At 40.8% G+C, this 18556-nt stretch overlaps 1 protein-coding gene across 3 annotated transcripts in view; it reads left to right on the top strand.

Moving 5' to 3' along the window:
- Positions 1-17861, top strand: part of SCARB2 (scavenger receptor class B member 2) — a 109739-nt gene extending 91878 nt beyond the window's left edge. For all 3 annotated transcript variants that reach the window (XM_040327839.1, XM_040327828.1, XM_040327844.1), the window contains 2 exons: positions 14474-14632; positions 17468-17861. In XM_040327839.1, coding sequence (XP_040183773.1) covers positions 14474-14632; positions 17468-17506 — 198 coding nt within the window. In that variant the 3' untranslated portion in view covers positions 17507-17861. The remainder of the gene's footprint in view (positions 1-14473; positions 14633-17467) is intronic.
- Positions 17862-18556: the final 695 nt, after the last annotated feature.

Below are 18556 nucleotides of genomic sequence, written 5' to 3'. Positions count from 1 at the left end.
ATTGCTACCACTGGTGGAGGTTGTCATGTAGTCACTTGAAAGATTTCTACTGCACTTTGGACACTCGCTGGTGTTTTCTCATCAATTTTTCTGAAAAATTTTTTTTTTTTATTTCTTATCCTCATTATTTTACATTTTTATATTTTATATTAATTTTATATTTGTTTTTATATGTTATTGAGCTGCACTGCTGTTTTTAGATTTTGTTATTGGGGATTTGATCATTTGACCTTCAGTGTTCTAGCTGCTGATCTTTAGGTTTATCTGCACTGGTTGATTCTTCTTTTTTAGTTACTGAAACAATCTTGCCTTCACCTCCTGCTCGTGTTTTGTTTCCCCCCCCCATATCTTCCACTCACTACGTGCATGGGTAGGCCCTGTGCTAAAGTCCCTGGGCCGAATCCACCAAGCCACGTCAGGAAGAAAGATAATTTAGCACAGTAAAAGTAGAGTATATCAGGTTAATAGTATTAATTAGTAATAATATTAGGTTATTTATCTGATCCTCATTGGAATACAGAAGGTGCAATGTGACAGGGGTATTTTTTTTTTTTTTTTTAGGGGTACTCATGCCCAGACCCTTTAGGAGGACCGCAGCATTTTTTTAGAGGGAGGGAGTTTTTTTTTTGTTTTTTTTTTGTGGGTAGGGGTTGCTTGGTGTGTGTGTGTGTGTGTGTGTGTGTGTGTGTGCTTGGGTTTTGGGATGCTGTTATTTTTTATTTGTTTATAATAAACTTATGAGGAGGTTGCTCTTGGGTGTTTACACACTTTTTTTTTTTTTTTTTTTTGGTGTAATTGTTTTCTGTGATTACACCTACCCTATATGCCAGGGTAGCGACACCTCTTTACTAATATCACTGCCAGGCTCCCAAGACCAAAATTCTTTGGAGTACAGTATATCAGACATTGAAGGGAGTACAGTGTTTCAAGCACAGCAGGTAGTACACTGAACTCCAGCAGGCTGTACCACTAACTAAAAGTGTATGTTCTCCAAATATATGCACAGTTTCCCATGTCACTTTAAAAAAACTGCAAGTACTAAAAAATAACTATTGACCCTACCAGAAATGTAGTCTACGTCTAACTTCCTGTTTGAGTTAACATCATTCTGCTCCGCTGCACTGAAGTGGAAAGAGGGGGGAGAAGCATGTAGGTGGTACGGAAAGGGAGCAAATGTTGGGCAAAGTGGAGAGGAGGAGAAAGCAATGTGATGTAGTCTAGCAGACAACACTGCTTGAAATTTCAGTGTAGCAGGCACAGAGCTGTCGGTCCACTGCAGAAAGTTAGACACTGACTGCAATTCTGGACAGATCAACAGGTATTTTCACTTTACAATTACAATGATTACCGTATTTATCGGCGTATACTGCGCACTTTTTTCCCCTGAAAATAGGGGGAAAATCACGGGTGCGCGCTATATGCTGATCGTGTACCTTGAGCTCGGAGTGGAAGGAGGGGGACGAGCGCTGCCGAGCGCCGCCAGAATTCACGAGCCGTCTCTCCTGTTTACTCAGCTCTAACGTCACACACACAGTCCCGCTTCCGCCATCGGCATTGGACCAGAGTTCTATCAATCACAGGTGCTGGTCCAATGCTGATGGCGGAGGCGGGACTGTGTATGTGACTGCCGCCGAATGGACAGGAGACGACGGCTCGGTGATTCCCGACGACTCGGTGTTTCCCTTTGCTGTATTTTGTACATTCTTCTTGACAAGGTTCTCATTTGTGAAATAAGGGAATATATTTTGTACATAAAGTGTCAATATAAAACCACAGCGCTATGAGAATAAATTAATATTCAAATCTAAATATGCAAACACAAGTGTACAATGTGATATCACAATGTTAAGTAAATAACTTATAAACTTGTAAACATGCAAAGTAAGTGAAAAAAAGTGAGAAAAAGTTCGTGACGCTACAGAATACGTAACGTATTCAAAAAAGAAGAAAATTCATGTGACTTCAAGAGTAGTTGATCCACTTTCCAGGACTTCCACCACACCTCAGTGTTCAGTGCTCCAATCCCCCTCACAGTGGACACTCACCACAATCATATGCCTCCCACTCTCGTGTTTGGCTAACGAGCTTGTAATAAGAGTATCTCCAGGGTATCACCAATATACATCCAAATGTTAATTCCGAGAAGTTTCCAAAGTGATAATGCAAAACAAGAGAAAAAATGCACAATAGTGTAAAAACGTAAGACCAGTTTATTAAAACACTCAAATGAACCTTCAAAAGTTGCACTCACAAATCAGAATCACAAAAACAGCTTTGTGTGATAGCAGATCACTGCACACTTCAAACTCCTTAACTGTAGATAATAGTGGTCACGGCGGACCCTCGATTAACCGAATGATCTCACCGCACTCCTTGGCACAGCACACCACCTCAAATGATAACTCCTTCACTCGATAACACAAAAACAGCTGAAAGATGGCTGCAAACACTCCTAGATGTAACTTGGAACTTCTTTTCTCTCTTTCCTTTCAAACATGGATTAGGCCACGCCCCGACATGTTTCGACTTCCTGTCTTATTCATGGGTATGGCCAAATCCCCACTTCCCTCTTTTATATATACCTGGGGTTATATAGCAGCGAATCAGAGCAGAGAGTGACGGAACGCCATCCTCTGCTTGTGTGTATCGCTCTATCTGGCAGCGAATACATCACCGGATCACGTGCAATGGCGCGTCCAATAGGGTGAAAGCATCGCCGTATCTATGGGCGGGAGCTGTGTATGACGTCTCACTCGTCAGTCCAGCAGCACTGAGCGCAGCCAATCATGCTGCGTATCTCTTGTGACACGTTGCCTTGCCGGAAATGACGAGTGAGTGTTGTCTATCGTCAAGGTGCCGCGTTGTCCTAGCAACGGGGGACGCGACCAACTGGTCACATGCACGTCGCAGCCAATAAACAATTGATCGCAGCAAAAACCCAGACGGAAGTGCAATGTACATATGGCACATTGACATATCACACAGCGGTTTACTAATTGTTAAAGAAGGACCATACTAGCAGATCAGTATTAGAATTATTAATTAATTTTTTGTGTGAGTGTAACAGTAATTTTTCAAAAACTGGGGGAATTTGATCATAAATCAGGGGACGGTCTCTCGAGAGTCCCCATGACCACCAATCCCCAGTTATTACACACTAAATAAAAAATATAAAATACAATCAATATTTAAAATCAAATATAAAATTAGCACTATAACTTCGATCTGATATACAAATACTACTACTAGCATTATCTTTAATGAACTAATCTAGACTAAATCAATTCATCAAACACAATGTATACATATACTCACTATTATAAGAGTATTGGGCATCATGCATATGCATAAGTACACAAACTAACTGCATACAAATTAAAAATACTACTTAATTTGATCAAGGAATGAATGGTTAATGGTGACTATTGATCACAAATGATCCAATAATTTATGGGTGGAACATTTCTGACATCACAATAGTAAGACCAATTAAATAAACATTTGAATAAACGTACAAAATGTATGAAAATATAAACTAGATGTCTGACCACATACTGACAATTGCAGAGACAAGGGTTTAACTGGTATCACCCATGCTACTTAGCTGATAGTCCTGCATACCAGTAATCTGGTACAGTCCAGATACGAACTATACGACACATTGTATATTGAGGTCAGTGTTCACCTATAGCATATATCAATAACACAGTTATACAATAAGAACAAAAAAGGAAAAGAAAAAATTGGAGAAATTAAATCTGTCAAGAGTTGTTAATAAAACAATTGAGGTCAACCTCTATGTTTAAACCCCTAGGCTGAAGACATCTAAGCAGGTATATCCACTGGGTTTCGCGTTGTGAGAGGTCCCTAATCCTATTTGAACCCCTCCACCCGAAATATACCACATCAATACCACAGAATTGAATCAGAGATGGATCCTGCTTGTGTCTTCTCTTAAAATGCATTGAGACGCTATGATATTCAAAGCCCTTTTTAATGTTCGCCAAGTGTTCCGCGATTCGCACCCTAAGCAATCTCTTTGTCCTCCCCACATAAAGTAGACCACATGGACACCATAATAGATACACCACGTAAGAGGAGTTACATGTGCTAAATTCTTTGATCTCAAACGGACTACCATCGCTTCCTCTTACTTGACATATCCCCCTGTTGTGTATTTTGACTGTTCGACAACATATACATCTTCCACAGGGAAAAAAACCTTTCAAGTCAATTTTAATGGAGGGAGTTGGGGGGTCCAGAATTTTCCGGACAACTTTATCTCCGAAATTTGGTGCCTTTCGGTAGATAAACCGAGGATGATCCGGTATTATAGTACCCAAATGTGTGTCTCTGGCTAGGATGTGCCAATGTTTACGAAAAATCGTTTCAACATCCTTGTATTGGGAATGAAAGCCTGTTAAAAAACCCCATTGATGCTGGCTGTTAGACTCAACAGATGCCCTCTTCCTCAAACATTGTTCCCTCGGTACTTCTGCTACATCTCTTATGATGTTATTCAATTTCGCTTCATTGTACCCCTTCTGTACAAATCTCTGTTTCAACATAGTTGCTTGTTCTAAATAGTCTGATTCCTCAGTACAGTTTCTCCTTACTCTTAGGAACTGTCCTTTCGGGATATTGCTTATCCACGCCGGATGATGTCCACTCCGGATCGACAAGTAGCTGTTACGATCGGTTGTTTTGAAATGTACTTTCGTCTTCAATTTCCCATTTAGATGTTCAATGTTGACATCAAGAAAATCTACTGAATTCATACTAATATTATATTCAAGCTTGATGTTGTTCTTGTTGTTGTTGAGATCTGTCAGGAACAATCTGAGATCCACCTCCGATCCCTCCCAGATTAGTAAGAGATCGTCGATGAATCTGCGATAGAAGATGAGCTGTTGTCTCTGATTGCAGAAGATGTATCTATCCTCCCACTCCGCCATAAACAGGTTGGCGAGGCTGGGGGCAAACTTAGCCCCCATAGCCACGCCAACCTGTTGCGAGAAGAAAAAGCCATTGAACCAAAAATAGTTGTGCGCCATGCAGAACTCCAGAGCTTGGCCCAAAAATTTCTTTTGGACATGAGGGATGTCATCCCTCCTACTCAGTGCCCAGTTTAATGCCAGCGCAGCGTCCTCATGCTGGATTATAGTATAGAGGGACGCTACGTCCGCTGTTACCAATATGATGTTGGACCCAGGGTTGATATTTAATAACTCTAAAGATGTTAATAAATCCGTGGTATCTTTCAGGAACGCCCTAGTATTACGAACACTCGGCTGGAGAAACTTATCTAAGTACTCTCCCAACCTAGCAGTCACAGATCCAATCCCATTTACAATGGGTCGGGCTGGTGGGACTGTTGGGTGTTTATGAATCTTAGGTAACGTGTATATCACTGGAGTCCTGCATACAGAGGGGGCTAAATAAGCCTTTTCTTTGGCATTAAGAGCCTGCGTGCGGAATCCCCAACAAACTAGAGCATCCAATTGCGATTTGTAGTCCTCAGTAGGGTCTGAACCCAATCTTCTGTAGGTCACAGGGTCGCTTAACAGTGTAGTCAATTGATTCAGATAAAACTCTTTATCCATAACGACCACTCCGCCTCCCTTATCTGCAGGGCGGATGATAATCTCCTTGTTGCTTTCAAGGCTTTTTATTCCTTCTTTTATAAATTCAGGGTTCACCTTCTTCTTTTGCGGTAGTTCATCAATATCCTTCAACACCAAATGCTTGAAGACCTCGATGTAATGATTATTCGGGTTCTGGGGATTAAATAGGGATCTATTTTTTAGGCCGCTATCTATATGTGCTGGGGCGGCAGTACTCTTAAAAGATGATTCTGCCGGATGACTCAAGAAGTATTTTTTCATATTAAGAGTCCTTATAAATTTATGAGTGTCAATGTACAAATTGAACTTGTTCATGACTCTCCTTGGTGCACATTTTAGACCAGTATTAAGTATGTTCAATTCTTTCAAATTCAACTCTACTTTGCTTAAATTAAAGATCCCTGTACTTAGGTTTTCCTCGGTCTTTTCTTTGGATTGCTTTCTCCGTCCGGCCCTACAGCCCCTTCTTCTCTTTGGGGGTAGTCTCCATTCTTGGGGTGAGGATATGGATGACCATTCCTGTCCCCCCCCTTGTTGTGACCATTGTGAGGGGGTCTCTTCGGGGTTGCTCCTCTCCCCCTCCCCCTCTGCCCTAAAAAAGGCTGCGGTGGATGATGATAATAATTGGGTGCTGGGTGTGCATACCATTGTTGATATTCTTGTTGAGGATAATACTGACAATGGTTCTGTTCACCCTGTGTGTAATAAGGGCGAGGTGATTGATGACCATGACCATATTGATAATCATCTCTCTCTCGTCTAGGTGCTGCAGGTGATTCGAATTGTGGGCCATACTGTCCACTCCCAGAAGCCTGTGAGTCAGAATTCCGTCTCTGATTAGGCAGTAGATGTTCATTTTTCCTCAGTATGGCTTTACTGGTAGTATGTTTAATCGATTCCTTTTTCTGGCTAACGGTATTTAGTTTTTGTGTAGGCTTCACTTCCTCATTACCGTTTTCAGCTCTGGCAGCAATTTGCCAAGCATAAATCTTGTCATTTTTAAAATCCTCGGAGTCTCGGTTATATTTCTTAACCTTTCTCTTCTGTGTCTCCCTATCAGTCTTCTCCAATTTTTTCTTCATGTTCGTATTGAATTCTTTAATCATAGCAGAGTCATTAATTGGTGCTAATTTATCTTGTATGATTTTAATTTTTTCATTGATCAAACTTAATTTTATCTGTTTCCTTTTCAGGACCAGCACCTGTAATTCCATCCCCACTTTGTTAAAGAATTTCTTCCATTCATCCATATATTTAGTCTCATAGAGACCATCCTGGGGAGTCACCTCCCACCTTAAACTCCTAAAAATAAGTCCCTCCTTATTATAGTGCTCGAATGTAAACACATCCCACCAGGCTTTAATTTGTTTTTCTAATAAAATTTCCAGGGTTTTTAAAATCCCTGGATAATCCTCCTCACAGTCTGTCATTTCCTGACTGGTGGAGAAGATCGTGTCAGCACTCAATTGCCTATTCATCAAAAAATTGATAGATTCCATGGCTGCTAATAGTTAAAAAGTATAGAAATGTGATAATTGGGGTATCAAAAAACTGCGCCCGACTGATAACCCACTACTGCGCCAGATGGAAAGAAGTTGAAGCGCCTAGCTGCTGCTTAAATAAATAGTATGTGAAATAAGGGAATATATTTTGTACATAAAGTGTCAATATAAAACCACAGCGCTATGAGAATAAATTAATATTCAAATCTAAATATGCAAACACAAGTGTACAATGTGATATCACAATGTTAAGTAAATAACTTATAAACTTGTAAACATGCAAAGTAAGTGAAAAAAAGTGAGAAAAAGTTCGTGACGCTACAGAATACGTAACGTATTCAAAAAAGAAGAAAATTCATGTGACTTCAAGAGTAGTTGATCCACTTTCCAGGACTTCCACCACACCTCAGTGTTCAGTGCTCCAATCCCCCTCACAGTGGACACTCACCACAATCATATGCCTCCCACTCTCGTGTTTGGCTAACGAGCTTGTAATAAGAGTATCTCCAGGGTATCACCAATATACATCCAAATGTTAATTCCGAGAAGTTTCCAAAGTGATAATGCAAAACAAGAGAAAAAATGCACAATAGTGTAAAAACGTAAGACCAGTTTATTAAAACACTCAAATGAACCTTCAAAAGTTGCACTCACAAATCAGAATCACAAAAACAGCTTTGTGTGATAGCAGATCACTGCACACTTCAAACTCCTTAACTGTAGATAATAGTGGTCACGGCGGACCCTCGATTAACCGAATGATCTCACCGCAATCCTTGGCACAGCACACCACCTCAAATGATAACTCCTTCACTCGATAACACAAAAACAGCTGAAAGATGGCTGCAAACACTCCTAGATGTAACTTGGAACTTCTTTTCTCTCTTTCCTTTCAAACATGGATTAGGCCACGCCCCGACATGTTTCGACTTCCTGTCTTATTCATGGGTATGGCCAAATCCCCACTTCCCTCTTTTATATATACCCTGGAAATTTTATTAGAAAAACAAATTAAAGCCTGGTGGGATGTGTTTACATTCGAGCACTATAATAAGGAGGGACTTATTTTTAGGAGTTTAAGGTGGGAGGTGACTCCCCAGGATGGTCTCTATGAGACTAAATATATGGATGAATGGAAGAAATTCTTTAACAAAGTGGGGATGGAATTACAGGTGCTGGTCCTGAAAAGGAAACAGATAAAATTAAGTTTGATCAATGAAAAAATTAAAATCATACAAGATAAATTAGCACCAATTAATGACTCTGCTATGATTAAAGAATTCAATACGAACATGAAGAAAAAATTGGAGAAGACTGATAGGGAGACACAGAAGAGAAAGGTTAAGAAATATAACCGAGACTCCGAGGATTTTAAAAATGACAAGATTTATGCTTGGCAAATTGCTGCCAGAGCTGAAAACGGTAATGAGGAAGTGAAGCCTACACAAAAACTAAATACCGTTAGCCAGAAAAAGGAATCGATTAAACATACTACCAGTAAAGCCATACTGAGGAAAAATGAACATCTACTGCCTAATCAGAGACGGAATTCTGACTCACAGGCTTCTGGGAGTGGACAGTATGGCCCACAATTCGAATCACCTGCAGCACCTAGACGAGAGAGAGATGATTATCAATATGGTCATGGTCATCAATCACCTCGCCCTTATTACACACAGGGTGAACAGAACCATTGTCAGTATTATCCTCAACAAGAATATCAACAATGGTATGCACACCCAGCACCCAATTATTATCATCATCCACCGCAGCCTTTTTTAGGGCAGAGGGGGAGGGGGAGAGGAGCAACCCCGAAGAGACCCCCTCACAATGGTCACAACAAGGGGGGGGACAGGAATGGTCATCCATATCCTCACCCCAAGAATGGAGACTACCCCCAAAGAGAAGAAGGGGCTGTAGGGCCGGACGGAGAAAGCAATCCAAAGAAAAGACCGAGGAAAACCTAAGTACAGGGATCTTTAATTTAAGCAAAGTAGAGTTGAATTTGAAAGAATTGAACATACTTAATACTGGTCTAAAATGTGCACCAAGGAGAGTCATGAACAAGTTCAATTTGTACATTGACACTCATAAATTTATAAGGACTCTTAATATGAAAAAATACTTCTTGAGTCATCCGGCAGAATCATCTTTTAAGAGTACTGCCGCCCCAGCACATATAGATAGCGGCCTAAAAAATAGATCCCTATTTAATCCCCAGAACCCGAATAATCATTACATCGAGGTCTTCAAGCATTTGGTGTTGAAGGATATTGATGAACTACCGCAAAAGAAGAAGGTGAACCCTGAATTTATAAAAGAAGGAATAAAAAGCCTTGAAAGCAACAAGGAGATTATCATCCGCCCTGCAGATAAGGGAGGCGGAGTGGTCGTTATGGATAAAGAGTTTTATCTGAATCAATTGACTACACTGTTAAGCGACCCTGTGACCTACAGAAGATTGGGTTCAGACCCTACTGAGGACTACAAATCGCAATTGGATGCTCTAGTTTGTTGGGGATTCCGCACGCAGGCTCTTAATGCCAAAGAAAAGGCTTATTTAGCCCCCTCTGTATGCAGGACTCCAGTGATATACACGTTACCTAAGATTCATAAACACCCAACAGTCCCACCAGCCCGACCCATTGTAAATGGGATTGGATCTGTGACTGCTAGGTTGGGAGAGTACTTAGATAAGTTTCTCCAGCCGAGTGTTCGTAATACTAGGGCGTTCCTGAAAGATACCACGGATTTATTAACATCTTTAGAGTTATTAAATATCAACCCTGGGTCCAACATCATATTGGTAACAGCGGACGTAGCGTCCCTCTATACTATAATCCAGCATGAGGACGCTGCGCTGGCATTAAACTGGGCACTGAGTAGGAGGGATGACATCCCTCATGTCCAAAAGAAATTTTTGGGCCAAGCTCTGGAGTTCTGCATGGCGCACAACTATTTTTGGTTCAATGGCTTTTTCTTCTCGCAACAGGTTGGCGTGGCTATGGGGGCTAAGTTTGCCCCCAGCCTCGCCAACCTGTTTATGGCGGAGTGGGAGGATAGATACATCTTCTGCAATCAGAGACAACAGCTCATCTTCTATCGCAGATTCATCGACGATCTCTTACTAATCTGGGAGGGATCGGAGGTGGATCTCAGATTGTTCCTGACAGATCTCAACAACAACAAGAACAACATCAAGCTTGAATATAATATTAGTATGAATTCAGTAGATTTTCTTGATGTCAACATTGAACATCTAAATGGGAAATTGAAGACGAAAGTACATTTCAAAACAACCGATCGTAACAGCTACTTGTCGATCCGGAGTGGACATCATCCGGCGTGGATAAGCAATATCCCGAAAGGACAGTTCCTAAGAGTAAGGAGAAACTGTACTGAGGAATCAGACTATTTAGAACAAGCAACTATGTTGAAACAGAGATTTGTACAGAAGGGGTACAATGAAGCGAAATTGAATAACATCATAAGAGATGTAGCAGAAGTACCGAGGGAACAATGTTTGAGGAAGAGGGCATCTGTTGAGTCTAACAGCCAGCATCAATGGGGTTTTTTAACAGGCTTTCATTCCCAATACAAGGATGTTGAAACGATTTTTCGTAAACATTGGCACATCCTAGCCAGAGACACACATTTGGGTACTATAATACCGGATCATCCTCGGTTTATCTACCGAAAGGCACCAAATTTCGGAGATAAAGTTGTCCGGAAAATTCTGGACCCCCCAACTCCCTCCATTAAAATTGACTTGAAAGGTTTTTTTCCCTGTGAAAGATGTATATGTTGTCGAACAGTCAAAATACACAACAGGGGGATATGTCAAGTAAGAGGAAGCGATGGTAGTCCGTTTGAGATCAAAGAATTTAGCACATGTAACTCCTCTTACGTGGTGTATCTATTATGGTGTCCATGTGGTCTACTTTATGTGGGGAGGACAAAGAGATTGCTTAGGGTGCGAATCGCGGAACACTTGGCGAACATTAAAAAGGGCTTTGAATATCATAGCGTCTCAATGCATTTTAAGAGAAGACACAAGCAGGATCCATCTCTGATTCAATTCTGTGGTATTGATGTGGTATATTTCGGGTGGAGGGGTTCAAATAGGATTAGGGACCTCTCACAACGCGAAACCCAGTGGATATACCTGCTTAGATGTCTTCAGCCTAGGGGTTTAAACATAGAGGTTGACCTCAATTGTTTTATTAACAACTCTTGACAGATTTAATTTCTCCAATTTTTTCTTTTCCTTTTTTGTTCTTATTGTATAACTGTGTTATTGATATATGCTATAGGTGAACACTGACCTCAATATACAATGTGTCGTATAGTTCGTATCTGGACTGTACCAGATTACTGGTATGCAGGACTATCAGCTAAGTAGCATGGGTGATACCAGTTAAACCCTTGTCTCTGCAATTGTCAGTATGTGGTCAGACATCTAGTTTATATTTTCATACATTTTGTACGTTTATTCAAATGTTTATTTAATTGGTCTTACTATTGTGATGTCAGAAATGTTCCACCCATAAATTATTGGATCATTTGTGATCAATAGTCACCATTAACCATTCATTCCTTGATCAAATTAAGTAGTATTTTTAATTTGTATGCAGTTAGTTTGTGTACTTATGCATATGCATGATGCCCAATACTCTTATAATAGTGAGTATATGTATACATTGTGTTTGATGAATTGATTTAGTCTAGATTAGTTCATTAAAGATAATGCTAGTAGTAGTATTTGTATATCAGATCGAAGTTATAGTGCTAATTTTATATTTGATTTTAAATATTGATTGTATTTTATATTTTTTATTTAGTGTGTAATAACTGGGGATTGGTGGTCATGGGGACTCTCGAGAGACCGTCCCCTGATTTATGATCAAATTCCCCCAGTTTTTGAAAAATTACTGTTACACTCACACAAAAAATTAATTAATAATTCTAATACTGATCTGCTAGTATGGTCCTTCTTTAACAATTAGTAAACCGCTGTGTGATATGTCAATGTGCCATATGTACATTGCACTTCCGTCTGGGTTTTTGCTGCGATCAATTGTTTATTGGCTGCGACGTGCATGTGACCAGTTGGTCGCGTCCCCCGTTGCTAGGACAACGCGGCACCTTGACGATAGACAACACTCACTCGTCATTTCCGGCAAGGCAACGTGTCACAAGAGATACGCAGCATGATTGGCTGCGCTCAGTGCTGCTGGACTGACGAGTGAGACGTCATACACAGCTCCCGCCCATAGATACGGCGATGCTTTCACCCTATTGGACGCGCCATTGCACGTGATCCGGTGATGTATTCGCTGCCAGATAGAGCGATACACACAAGCAGAGGATGGCGTTCCGTCACTCTCTGCTCTGATTCGCTGCTATATAACCCCAGGTATATATAAAAGAGGGAAGTGGGGATTTGGCCATACCCATGAATAAGACAGGAAGTCGAAACATGTCGGGGCGTGGCCTAATCCATGTTTGAAAGGAAAGAGAGAAAAGAAGTTCCAAGTTACATCTAGGAGTGTTTGCAGCCATCTTTCAGCTGTTTTTGTGTTATCGAGTGAAGGAGTTATCATTTGAGGTGGTGTGCTGTGCCAAGGATTGCGGTGAGATCATTCGGTTAATCGAGGGTCCGCCGTGACCACTATTATCTACAGTTAAGGAGTTTGAAGTGTGCAGTGATCTGCTATCACACAAAGCTGTTTTTGTGATTCTGATTTGTGAGTGCAACTTTTGAAGGTTCATTTGAGTGTTTTAATAAACTGGTCTTACGTTTTTACACTATTGTGCATTTTTTCTCTTGTTTTGCATTATCACTTTGGAAACTTCTCGGAATTAACATTTGGATGTATATTGGTGATACCCTGGAGATACTCTTATTACAAGCTCGTTAGCCAAACACGAGAGTGGGAGGCATATGATTGTGGTGAGTGTCCACTGTGAGGGGGATTGGAGCACTGAACACTGAGGTGTGGTGGAAGTCCTGGAAAGTGGATCAACTACTCTTGAAGTCACATGAATTTTCTTCTTTTTTGAATACGTTACGTATTCTGTAGCGTCACGAACTTTTTCTCACTTTTTTTCACTTACTTTGCATGTTTACAAGTTTATAAGTTATTTACTTAACATTGTGATATCACATTGTACACTTGTGTTTGCATATTTAGATTTGAATATTAATTTATTCTCATAGCGCTGTGGTTTTATATTGACACTTTATGTACAAAATATATTCCCTTATTTCACATACTATTTATTTAAGCAGCAGCTAGGCGCTTCAACTTCTTTCCATCTGGCGCAGTAGTGGGTTATCAGTCGGGCGCAGTTTTTTGATACCCCAATTATCACATCAAGGTTCTCATTTACATACATATGAAGGAAGTTCCGTACTAGGGCATAGGATGTCGAGAGTACTCGACAATGGCCGACAATGCCTGAGCAGTCACATAACCCATAGGCTCCTATGGCCTGTTGTCGCCTCTCCCTCCTTTCCCCTGCAGTCGCCACTGGATGACACAGGGGAGCTGAATTGTGTGACAGGAATGGAGAGGCATTTAAGCTGGAGATGGGGCACATAGGCTGCATTTAGGCTGGAGATGGGGCACATAGGCTGCATTTAGGCTGGAGATGGGGCACATAGGCTGCATTTAAGCTGGAGATGGGGCACATAGGCTGCATTTAGGCTGGAGATGGGGCACATAGGCTGCATTTAGGCTGGAGATGGGGCACATAGGCTGCATTTAGGCTGGAGATGGGGCACATAGGCTGCATTGAGGCTGCAGATGGACACTGACCACAAAATTAAAAAAAAATTCCTGAAACTTCCCTCTGAAATTGGGGCACGCGTTATACGCCGGCGCACGTTATACGCCGATAAATACGGTAGTTGCCACCAGCAGCCATCATTAATGGAACAGATTGCAGCCAATGGTGTAAGCTTCACGTGTATTCTATAGTGGCACACACAATTGATGCACTGTGTGTTCAAATTATGTTTTTCACCAATAATTGCTTATTAGCTAGATGGAAAAAGTAACAAGTTATGCTACTCTTATAAATTACATGCTATTCAATTTGGTAGTATGATTGAAAATCTCCCATGTAGCTGTAACAAAGAAGCTTTTTCCAACAGGCTGTTCACTAATAATATCAAAGGCCATGTAGATTTGCACAATTTTTTTTTTTACTCCTTTACATGAACCCCCATTGGTGTACATATATTTCTATAGTTCCCGTCTTTTGCAATTCGGTGTTGGCCTTCAAAAATTACATTTTAATTTATTTTTGCTGTAATTACATCTGTGTGTAATTCTGTTACAGGCGGTTATCATTGATGACGACTCTTCTGCAAAACTGAAGACCATACTGTGGAAGGCCAGAGTGGTAGCCAATGTTCCCTTCATCATTATGGGTCTAGGCATTTTTTTTGGTATAATATTCGTTATTCTGGTATGCCGTCCACATAGAACAAGGGAACAGGTATGTAAAGTGGGAAGTATACTGTGTATTTTTACATTTCATTCTTATGAATTCCATTTTATTACCCATTTTTTAATACAAATGTTATGGAATTAAAAATGGTAAAGATCACCTTGTACAACATACCTATTCAGTTTAAAATAGAAATGAAAGCCAAAACATTTGTGTTTAGATATATAAAAAAAAAAAAGTGATAACCTTCTCTCTGTTTCCTCTGTTCTTCGCTGCATAAGGGCTGGGGGAGGGGAAGCAACAGAACACTGAGCTTCCCAGTAAAAGGCTGTGCAGGAGGGGCGGGTCAGGACGAGTCTCCTCATTGGACTGACCATAGATGTGCTCTTCTGCCTAGTGTGGTCAGTTTTTAATAGGAAAGCAGAGGGACTGACAAACACCAGGGATTTCACACAAGGGAAGCAATATAAAGAGGACACAATACAAGTACATGGTACAGCAGGCACATAACAGGAATATAAAATGTTGGGGTAACAAACACTTTAACCACTTGCCACCCGCCATATAGCAGAATGACGGCGGCAAAGTGGTTGTGTTATCCCTGATCGGACATCATATTGCATGATCGGGATAACAGTGCCGCAGCGCAGCGATCGGAGGTGCTGTGTGTCAGCCTGACACACACCGCAACTCCGATCGTGGTATGGAGCCTCTGACAGAGGCTTTTTACTACGTGATCAGCTGTGACCAATCGCAGCTGATCATTGCGTGAACCAGGAAGTGCCGGTAAACGTATCTCCTCGGGAGACAATCGGGGGGGGGGTCTGTGCTGATAATCGGCACAGCCCCCATCAAAAGGTGCCCATCAGCTGCCAATCTGTGAGCAACACCTGCCAGCCTGTCCCCATAATGGATATCAGTGCCCAAAAAAATGCCAATCAGCGCCCCATCAGTAATACCTGTCAGTGCCCTATCAAAGTGCCACTCAGTAACGCCTGTCAGTAGTTTGGGTACAGTGTTGCATGACCGCGCAATTGTCTTTCAAAATGCTACAGCGCTGAAAGCTAAAAATTGTCCTGGGCAGGAAGGAGGGAAAAGTGCCTGTCAAGTTACTGTAACAGTGATAACAGATTTACCAGATAGGAAATCAATGAAAATCTAAAGCCTGAGCCACTACAAAAAAAATTGATTGATTGATTTGCCATCCTGGCTTGGCTTATTGCATTATAAATGCCCAGTTTGTCATATCACTTTTCTACATAATGCTGATTGAAATTTTCCCGTTGCAGTTGTTTTATTTAAAACATGTCAAAACAATTGTCAAAAACAAGGTTGTGAAAAATAGTGTTACTAAACCCAGGACCCTGCATTCACTATATCTGGTCTCCCACAGTACACAGAACATGGAAATGCAATTGTTTTATTAAAAATAAACTGCTAAATACCTTTTCTCATCAGCAGTATATAGCAGTCTTGTATCAGTTCCTAGTAAAGCTTGTAGGAGGAGTTTTCATTTTCCTCTGGCCCTCTGTCAGTGGGCAGTGCTCATTGGCCCTGTGCTGATCACATGAACTCTCCCAAGAAAAAAAAAAAAAAAAGAAAACTCTCTAGCAATACACACCAAACTGAGCATGTGCCTGGGCTCTGTATTATCAGGAAATAATTAGGGAACAGTGGAGGAAGAGGAGGATCAGAGACAGGATCACACAGCCTTTATACACAAATCAGGGGATTAACCCCTTAGGTTCCACAGTGAATATAACCACATGTTTTACTGCATATACAGACTGATTTTACTGTTGTGGGTTTAGTAACACTTTAATAACCAAAACGTTAATGCACTTTGTTTGCGATGTGGGAGGGGCACATCAGGTCAACCAACTCCAGGAGGGTGGATACAAGACTAGTTATCCTTCTCTTTAAAGTTACAGCTGCTCTCTCCTTGAGAAGTGCAGGGATAAAAAAAATAAAAAACCTACATCCTCACCTATATGGCTGCAACATTGGTCCGATGCTGTAGCTGTCCCCCACCAGCTCTAATTCTTGTTCATCACTGAGCAGAGATCACCGGACTGTGGAGAGAATGGAAGTGGCTGGATCACGCTCTCAGTGGCGTGCTGAGAGGCTGAGCTAGATGCCGGTCAGGCATCTGGATAAATCCTGAAAACGTGGTCAGTATGGCTCTGTGACGTCAGCCAACAGTGAGCTGTTGTTAAATCTGGGTCACAGGATTGCAGAAATAAGTGCACGTCTGTGACCCACATGAGCAGTATGAACAAAAAATAGCTTTGGCAGTACTCCTTTTAATACAGTTGAAAGCTCCTGCACAGAGGTAAAGTTTCACATTGTATTAGTGCACATATCTGGAAGAAATACATGAACCACACCAGGATTAAAGTAATACACATGCCTTTTGTATTTATACGATGCTTGCTTCTACTGGAGTTCAGCTTTAAAGCGGAACTTTCCCCAATAGGGGAAGTTCTGCTTATGCGCACCCCCACCCCCATTCACAAAGTGCAGCGGGGCTTGAGCATGCGAAGTAGGAGATCGGATGTGAAGCTGGAAGCCTTCACGGCCAGGTTTTCTTGCCTAAAATGCTAGCATCTGCACCCAAAGCCGATTGAAGAATTGGCTCGGGTGAGGACATTGCTGGATCCCTGGACAGATAAGCGTCCTTATATTAAAAGGCAGCAGCTAAATTATTTGGGGGGGGGTCTCTTTTTAAATTCTTTATAATGTCATTCTCCCTATCTATCGTTTCTGTAAAGATAACATCTGATTATAAACATTTTCTAACACACACACATTTGATCACCATATATCCCCAAATTGCTGTAATGTAATGGATTTGTTTTAACATATCTGCCTTTGTTTGCTTAGGGGACAGAAGAGGAAACGGCAAATCTTATCAGAACCTAATTCAAGAAGGTTTTTCATATACAAAAAAGAAACTATGCAAAATGGTTACGGATTGCTCAGATTGTGAATTGGAGACATTTTGAAAGGAGCAGAGCAAAGACGAGCCAGAATATGCTGTGCGGTAGACATGAACCAGCACCGTTACGATGATATTGTTTTACCATTAAGGTGAAATAACAAGCACATTTTACTTAATTCAGCTCTGTGGTTTGCCATTATGGACTATTTAATTTGCTAATGTTTATGTCCAATTAGTGTAATGACATTACTGATGCAGTTAATACAGTAAAACCTTGGTTTGTGAACATAATTCGTTCCAGAAACATGCTTGTAATCCAAAGCACTTGTATATCAAAGCATTTTTTACAGGGTATAAAAGAGAAGAGAGGAACCTCTAAGTGTAGCAATACGTTGCTAAATGTTGTACCTTCATTAAATGTAACCATATTGTACACTTAGAGGCTCCTCTCTTCTTTTTTTATACTTGGTTGTGACATGACGCTACTCTTATATCAAGACATCGCTTGTATATCAAGGCAACATTTATTAGAACATTTTGCTAGTCTTGCAAAACGCTCTCAAACCAAGGTTTTGCTGTAGTGGTATTTCCAAGAGACTAATACGATATGAGCGATGAGTGTGTCTAATTTAATTCATTATAGCCAATCAAAAAAAAAAAAAATTTTTTTATTAGAACTACAGTAAAATGAAATCTTGTGTTTTTGTGGGTTAGTGTCCTTTATATAACTTCTCTGCACTTTGCATTGCCTTATCAAAATAGTCTAATTATGTTCTATTCATCTTTTCTGGTAAATTGTGAAATGATATTGATCTTTGGTCTTCAGATGTATAAGGCAAGACCTTTAACACTTGTCAGTTAGCACTTGTTACTCCCATAAGCACATTGGGCTGGATTCAAGAAGCAAATTGCGCCTGTGTAACCATAGTTACACAGCGCAATTGCTTACTTGCCCCGGCGTAACGAATGCTCCTGATTCAGGAACCTCGTTACGCCGACTGCAGCCTAAGATATGCGTGGCATAAGGCTCT

Source organism: Rana temporaria, chromosome 1 (assembly GCF_905171775.1).
Source record: "Rana temporaria chromosome 1, aRanTem1.1, whole genome shotgun sequence".
Taxonomy (NCBI): domain Eukaryota; kingdom Metazoa; phylum Chordata; class Amphibia; order Anura; family Ranidae; genus Rana; species Rana temporaria.
The sequence above is the reverse complement of the archived record's forward strand: the minus strand, read 5'-3'. Positions and strand labels throughout refer to the sequence as shown.